The sequence below is a fragment of the Spinacia oleracea genome, unplaced genomic scaffold, assembly GCF_020520425.1.
Source record: "Spinacia oleracea cultivar Varoflay unplaced genomic scaffold, BTI_SOV_V1 SOVchr0_006, whole genome shotgun sequence".
NCBI lineage: Eukaryota > Viridiplantae > Streptophyta > Magnoliopsida > Caryophyllales > Amaranthaceae > Spinacia > Spinacia oleracea.
Window position 1 is genome coordinate 24,917 of NW_026614334.1, and position 7,380 is coordinate 32,296.

The 7,380-nt window shown below is 46.0% G+C and overlaps 2 protein-coding genes across 2 annotated transcripts; both read right to left on the reverse strand.

The window, feature by feature from the left end:
- Positions 1–2,073: 2,073 nt before the first annotated feature.
- Positions 2,074–5,193, reverse strand: LOC130464834 (uncharacterized). Its single transcript, XM_056834053.1, has 4 exons — positions 4,048–5,193; positions 3,113–3,965; positions 2,646–3,047; positions 2,074–2,483 (listed from the first exon to the last, which is right to left on the reverse strand). Exons 1-4 carry the CDS (start codon positions 5,191–5,193, stop codon positions 2,074–2,076), a joined length of 2,811 nt encoding a protein of 936 aa, XP_056690031.1.
- Positions 5,194–5,241: 48 nt separating this feature from the next.
- On the reverse strand, positions 5,242–6,842 carry LOC130464835 (uncharacterized). Its single transcript, XM_056834054.1, has 2 exons — positions 5,772–6,842; positions 5,242–5,313 (listed from the first exon to the last, which is right to left on the reverse strand). Exons 1-2 carry the CDS (start codon positions 6,840–6,842, stop codon positions 5,242–5,244), a joined length of 1,143 nt encoding a protein of 380 aa, XP_056690032.1.
- Between the last annotated feature and the right edge of the window lie 538 nt (positions 6,843–7,380).

The following is a 7,380-nucleotide window of genomic DNA, read 5'->3' on the forward strand; positions in this document are numbered from 1 at the left end:
CACGTTGCTTGCTTTTTACTATCATATCATCAATGTAAGCTTCGATGTTTCGTTCTAACTGACAAGAGAAGACAGTGTTGACTAGACGTTGAAATGTGGCTGGCGCATTCTTTAAACCGAACGGCATCACTTTTGCTCAGTAACAAATGACGTTTTTTCCTGATCATCTGGCCACAAAGGAATTTGGTGAAAGCCCGAGTAAGTGTTTACTTTGTGCCCCAAAGCAAGTGTTTGTAAGTCTCTAAACAAGACTCCCATGCCCAAGTTTATTTTAGTTGATTGATTGACGCAAGTCAATCAATCAGTATGATTGCCGCTGAACTTGGGTATGGGGATTGTTGTGCGGCTTCTCATCGTCGGCTTTCTTTTTGCTTCGGCATGTAGGAGTGATCTTATCTTCCTTGGAAAAGTAAACATTTTTAATAAAGGGAAGGTGTGTGTGGGGGATTACTCCCATCACAGATTGGACGCGGCTTGCCTGATACCGTGGCATATAGGAGTAAACCTATTTGCCTTAGAAGAATATTCGTTTTTAAGAGAACGATAAGTTGTATGGGGGTTTACCCCCATCGTAAATTGGGCGCGGCATGTTAGATGCCGCGGCATATGACTTATTTGGGGGTTTTGCCCCCTTCGTCAATTTGGAGCGGCATATTTGTTGCCGCGGCATATAGGAGTAAACCTATTTGCCTTAGACAAAATATTCGTTTTTAAGAAAACAATAAGTTGTATGGGGGTTTGCCCCCGTCGTTAATTGGGCGCGGCATCTTAGATGCCGCGGCATATGACTTATTTGGGGGTTTGCCCCCGTCGTCAATTTGGAGCGGCATATTTGTTGCTGCAGCATATGGGAGTAAACCCATTTGCCTTAGAAAAAATATTCGTTTTTAAGAAAACAATAAGTTGTATGGGGGTTTGCCCCCGTCGTAAATTGGGCGCGGCATCTTAGATGCCGCGGCATATGACTTATTTGGGGGTTTGCCCCCGTCGTCAATTTGGAGCGGCATATTTGTTGCTGCAGCATATGGGAGTAAACCCATTTCCCTTAGAAAAAATATTCGTTTTCAAGAAACCAATAAGTTGTACGGGGGTTTGCCCCCGTCGTAAATTGGGTGTGGCATGTTAGATGCCGCGGCATATGACTTATTTGGGGGTTTTGCCCCCGTCGTCAATTTGGAGCGGCATATTTGTTGCCGCAGCATATGGGAGTAAACCCATTTTCCTTAGAAAAATATTCGTTTCCAAGAAAACAATAAGTTGTATGGGGGTTTGCCCCCGTCGCAAATTTGGCGCGGCATGTAAGATGCCGCGGTATATGACTGATTTGGGGGTTTTGCCCCCGTCGTCAATTTGGAGCCGCATATTTGTTGCCGCGACATATAGGAGTAAACCCATTTGCCTTAGAAAAATATTCGTTGTTAAGAAAACAATAAGTTGTATGGGGGTTTGCCCCCATCGTAAATTGGGCGCGGCATGTTAGATGCCGCGGCATATGACTTATTTGGGGGTTTGCCCACGTCGTAAATTTGGAGCGGCATATTTGTTGCCGCAACATATGGGAGTAAACCCATTTGCCTTAGAAAAAATAGACGTTCGTGTTTTCGGGAACGGTTTTTACAATTTAATAGGTGATCAGCCTATGTTTATGCTAATCTCGGCCACTTAGGCTTCAATCAATTAGGCTTGTAAATGTTGTGCTAATCTGGGGCCACTTCTTAGGCCTTTATTCGATTAGGTTTTTGCATGCATATGTTAGGTAAGTTAGTAAGAGTAATAAATAGGACGAAACGATAGTAGTATTATTTATACTTTTGTAAGGCGAATTTAGCCGATTACAAGGGAGATTACTACTTCATTAAGCCCATTAGCGGTCGTTGTCTAGACCACAGATTCTTTCATAAAAGACAGTCAGAATACACCCTAGAAAAAATATTTTTTGAGATTGTCTGCATTCCATGTGCGTAGAATTGGTCGGCCTTGCATATCCTGAATGCGATAGGTTCCATCTCTGACCTCGTCATAGATCTCATAGGGTCCCTCCCAAGTGGGCGTCAGTTTACCCTGTTCGTTGGCTCATCCCACAGATTCCATCTTTCGGAGGACAAAGTCTCCTACCTTGAGCACTCTTTTAGATACTTTCTTGTTGTACTGCCTCGCCATCCTTATCTTGTACAGTTGTTGCCTCAATGCTGCATTTCCTCTTACTTCAGGTAAAAATTCCAGGGCCAACTTCATCATTTCCCAGTTGGCATTCTCGTCATATAACATGACTCTTAGTGTAGGTTCACACATTTCTATGGGCAACACGGCCTCAGCACCATAGGCTAGCAGGAATGGGGTTTCGCCGGTTAAGTTTTTAGCCGTGGTGCGGATGGACCATAAGACGTTTGGCAGCTCATCGGCCCATAGACCCTTGGCTTCATCTAGTTTCTTCTTGATCCCTTCGGAGATAATCTTGTTAAACGCTTCGACTTGGACATTGGCTTGAGGTCAGCTCACAAAGGCAAAGCAGCTGTGTATGCCGTGGTCTGCTAACCACTCCTTCAGCTTAGGCGTCTCAAACTGAGGCCCATTATCAAAGACGATAGCTTGTGGTATTCCAAAGCGAGTCATGATATTTTTCCAGATAAACGCCCTCGCATCACTTGTCTTTATGTTTTTGAGAGCCTCTGCTTCAACCCACTTGGTGAAGTAATCAACAGCTACTATCACATAGCGCCGGCCTCCAGGGGCCGCTGTATATGGCCCTAACAGGTCCATTCCCCACTTGGCAAACGGAATGGGACTCATGATAGGAGTGAGAGGGTGGGCCGGCCTGTGGATGAGATGAGCAAACCGCTGGCACTTGTCACATTTTTGCACCATAGCCAGGACGTCTTCTCTCAGCGTGGGCCAGTAATATCCAGTTCGCAAGGCTTTCTCTGCCAAGGCACGTCCTCCAATGTGGGAGCTACATAATCCCTGGTGCAAATCATCTAGAATTTCTTTCCCTTTCTCAGGATTGACACGCCGCAGGAGGGGTCTAGAAAATGACTTCTTGTACAAAACTATTCAAACCAAGAACTCTTCTTTTGTATTTTGGCGGCCAGACTTGAGTCGTCCGGAAGCGAACCGTCCAATTTGTAAGCAATGATAGGGTCCATCCAGGTTGACGAACGATCAAGAATAGCTACCATAGGAGCGCACAATTCCTGCTCAATACTTCGCTTATCTTTCAATTTCCAAAACACGTGACGCGGGGTATCACAGGAAGCCGAGCTAGCTAGTTTTGACAGGGCATCGGCCTGATTGTTCTCCGTTCTGGGAATCTGCTTAGCTTCAAAGCTCTTTAGATGTTCTATTTCTTGATGCACAACTTGCATATATTTGATCATGTTAGGGTCTCTTGCCTCATAGTCCCCATTCACTTGACTCACAATGAGCTGTGAGTCAGAGAAGGCAAGTATTTCTTGAGCTCCAGCAGCTTTGCACATTTTTATGCCGGCTAATAAAGCTTCATATTCTGCCTCATTGTTGGATGTTTGGAAATTGAATCTCATGGCATACTCATACTTGTCTCCTTCAGGAGATTGACATATTATGCCGGCTCCACACCCGTTCTGGGTTGACGAGCCATCTACATAGACTGTCCAGCGAGTCGCTACATTCTTTTCAAAAGTTGGCCTCGTCATTTCTGCAATGAAATCGGCAAATGCTTGTCCCTTGATAGCTTTTCGAGGCTCATATGAGATATCAAATGCATTCAGCTCGATTGCCAATTTCAGCATTCGTCCAGCAACGTCTAGCTTAGTAAGGGGTTGTTTCAAAGGTTGGTCTGTATATACCACTAGTTTGTGTGCCAGAAAGTAAGGGCGCAGCTTCTTGCTGGCCATAAACAGCGCAAGTGCAAACTTCTCAATTGGAGAATATCTTAATTCAGCGTCCTGACATGGCTCACGAAATAGACGGGGAGTTGCACTCCATCCCTTTCAGTTAGCAACACGGCACTCAAGGACACAAAGAAATGGCCAAACACACATACAAAGTTTCCCCCTAAAGAGGACTGACAAGCCGAGGTAAGGTGTGGAGGTGTTCTTTTAATCGGACGAAGGCAGTTTCTGCCGACTCAGTCCATTCAAATTTGCTCTTCTTCTTGATTGTGCCGAAGAAGTAATGACACTTGTCACCTGCCCTTGATAAGAACCGCCCCAGGGCCGCTAGACATCCCGTCAGGCGTTGGACTTCCTTGACTGATTTTGGTGACGTCATATCTATTACTGCCTGTACTATATCAGGGTTGGCCTCGATTCCTCTTTCATCAATAAGGAATCCCAAGAACTTTCCTGCCGTTACCCCAAAAACACACTTCTTTGGATTCAACCTCATCTGATATTTTCGGAGCGTCTCAAAAGTTTCTCTTAAGTCAGCCAAGTGTTCTTCACGTTGCTTGCTTTTTACTATCATATCATCAATGTAAGCTTCGATGTTTCGTCCTAACTGACAAGAGAAGACAGTGTTGACTAGACGTTGAAATGTGGCTGGCGCATTCTTTAAACCGAACGACATCACTTTGTAACAGTATAGGCCTTGCTCAGTAACAAATGACGTTTTTTCCTGATCATCTGGCCACAAAGGAATTTGGTGAAAGCCCGAGTATGCGTCCATGAAAGACATCAAAGCATGGCCAGCCGTTGAATCTACCAACCGGTCTATCTTGGGTAGAGGGAAGCTGTCTTTTGGGCAAGCCTTGTTTAAATCTGTATAGTCTACACACATTCTCCAGGATTTGTTGGGCTTCGGCACCAACACTACATTTGCCACCCAATCTGGATATTGACTTGGCCGAATGAACCCAGCCTCCAACAACTTCTGTACTTCTTCAGCTGCGACTTTGTTTCTTGCTTCCCCATGATTTCTCTTCTTTTGATGAACAAGTTTTAAGGACTCATCTACATTGAGCTTGTGGACGGCTATGCTTGGATCAATGCCTGGCATCTCCTCCACAGCAAAAGCAAAAATGTCCTGGAATTCCCTCAGGAGAGTGACTAAATGTGCCCCAAGCTGGTCCTCAGGAGAGACCCCTACTGGCACCGTCCTATCTGGACGTACTTCATCAAGGATGATTTCATAATGTCCACCAACCGGCTCAGGCCGCGTAGTTTCCATGTGAGCCGTGGCAATGGTAAAGGTCTCTTTCTTGACTTTCTCCTCCATCTCATCTAGTTTACTTTTTGAGCTTGCTCTTGCTTCGTCAGTTTTCCCCTAAGCCTCGGGACTTAGCGTAGTGAGGTAACAATCTCTTGCTAGTTGTTGATCACCATGAATTGTGCCAACCTGACATTTATCACAGACATACTTCATGAGCATAAGATGAGTGACGACCACTGCCTTGGCCTGATTCAAAGTTGGACGACCCAGTATGATATTGTAAGCAGTGAGGTCCTTTACAATTAGAAAGCGGACGTTCAAGTTTTACTTTGATGCCGGCCTCCAACTCGTAGGGGCAGAGTGATTATCCCCTGGGGATGAATTATGCCGCCTCCGAATCCAATGATCGGATAATGTATCTTTTCGATTGTCTTTGGATCATGTTCAAGACGACTTAAACAAGCTGTGCTGATAATGTTCGACGAACTCCCCGTATCTACCAAGGTACGCCTTACTTTGAGGTTTGCTACCTTCAATTCAATAACTAAGGGGTCGTCATGAGGAGTGGCGATCTTGCCCCTGACAGATTCACAAATCTCCACTTTAGGAAAATGGTCAATTGAAGCTTTTCAAGACAACATGACCTGTCCCAACCGGCTTGCATAGTCTTTTTGACCTCTCATTGTTGGGCCCCCAGCGGCTAGACCCCCTGAGATGACGGCTACAATTTCTGGGTCAGTGTCGTTGCCATCACGTCGGTATGATGGTGACTTGCTTTTCTTGTAGAATTTTTTACCACTTCCCCCTGTGCTTGTGCTGAGATAGGATTTCAAGAACCCTTTAGCGGCTAGTCCATCGAGAGCCCTTCGTAGGGATTTGCAATCTTTTGTTTCATGTCCCACATCACAATGGAACTTACAGTAAAGCGAGCTGTCCCGAGTTTCCACCGGCGACTTCATGGAGAACGATTGATCAATCTCGTACCTATCACTGACATCTAGCAATATCGTATACAGGTCAGTGTTGTATTCAAACCTTTCTTTGTCATAGGGTCTTCCTCTCTTCTGTCCCTGGGAGCGGTCTGCCTGATATCCTTTCTTCTCAATGGCCCATGTCCCATTCGGACAGCTGGTCTTTTTGTCTGACTTATCCTTGCGCTGAGGGTGATCTGTGGCATCCATTCCCTTAGACTCTTTGGGGACGGAGCAGATTTCAGTGGCATGAATAAAGGACTCGGCCTCATCCAGAGCGTCGGCCATGGTTCTCACACTTTTCTTCACCAAATCGAACTTAAAGGACCCCTTCTTAAGTCCCCTAAAGAAATTATCAAACGCCACCCCGCCAGGCAGGTCTGGAATCTGTCCTGATTCCAAATTGAAACGTCGAACATAGCTTCGCAAAGATTCATCTTTTCCTTGCTGTATTCGACCCAAATGCATGCTTGTCTTTTTCTCTTCTTTATAAGCCATAAATCTTGCTGAAAATAACATCTCCAATTCGGCATATGTGTTGATCGTTCCCGCAGGCAACTTCTCGAACCATTTGGAGGCAACGCCTTTCAGAGTGGACGGGAAGTATTTGCACCAGGTTGCATCAGTAGTTCCCTGGACATACATATGATGTTGATAGGCCAAGAGGTGTACATCAGGATCAAACATGCCATCATAGGCGTCAATAGCAGGTGGTTTTACTTTAGGCTCCTTGGGAGCATTCATGATATCAGCACAGAATGGGGTGGTGTAATCGAGGATAATGTCGGCTACCCCTTGTTGAATATGGCATATTGGGTCCTGCCTTCTATTCTGGGATGTTCTACGCCGCTCGTTGTCTGCGCGGCGGACATGAGTCCTGGTGAGACGGCGCGAAGGGGCAGCGAGGGGTGAATCCATGACAGGGGTGGAACCTGTATCTGACAACTCAGTTTCTTGGGGCCGGTGTACTGAATGATCGGTACTCTTCTGGACGGTCCAGGTTCAGGCCGAGAAGTTGGCAGGATCCGACGAGGAGCGATAGGCTGGAAAGAAGTTCTTGTTCTGTCAAAGCGCCTGTCATGATCGTCATTTCGTGCTTGGTCTTGCCGCCAGACATTAGACCGAGTGAGTCCATTGAAGAAAGGAACTCCCGTCCCCGTCCCATGAGACTGAGAACGGATAATCTTGATCTCATCTTGGAGAGTGTCCATCTGTGCTTTGAATCCAGCCAGGATGTCTTTGAGCTGCCCAGCAGACACCGGCAAGTCTGGGTTCTCTTCCA

Excerpts from the sequence above, each read along its gene's own strand:
- LOC130464835 (XM_056834054.1), bottom strand. The coding sequence starts at position 6,842 with ATGAATGCTCCCAAGGAGCCTAAAGTAAAACCACCTGCTATTGACGCC. Across the intron at positions 5,314-5,771 it reads ATGCAAGCCGGTTGGGACAG|GTTGGCACAATTCATGGTGA; the intron begins GTCATGTTGTCT and ends GATAAATGTCAG.
- LOC130464834 (XM_056834053.1), bottom strand. The coding sequence starts at position 5,193 with ATGGAGGAGAAAGTCAAGAAAGAGACCTTTACCATTGCCACGGCTCAC. Across the intron at positions 3,048-3,112 it reads CATTGCTTACAAATTGGACG|TTTTGTACAAGAAGTCATTT; the intron begins GTTCGCTTCCGG and ends TGGTTTGAATAG. Across the intron at positions 2,484-2,645 it reads TCTCAAAAACATAAAGACAA|CCAATGTCCAAGTCGAAGCG; the intron begins GTGATGCGAGGG and ends GCTGACCTCAAG.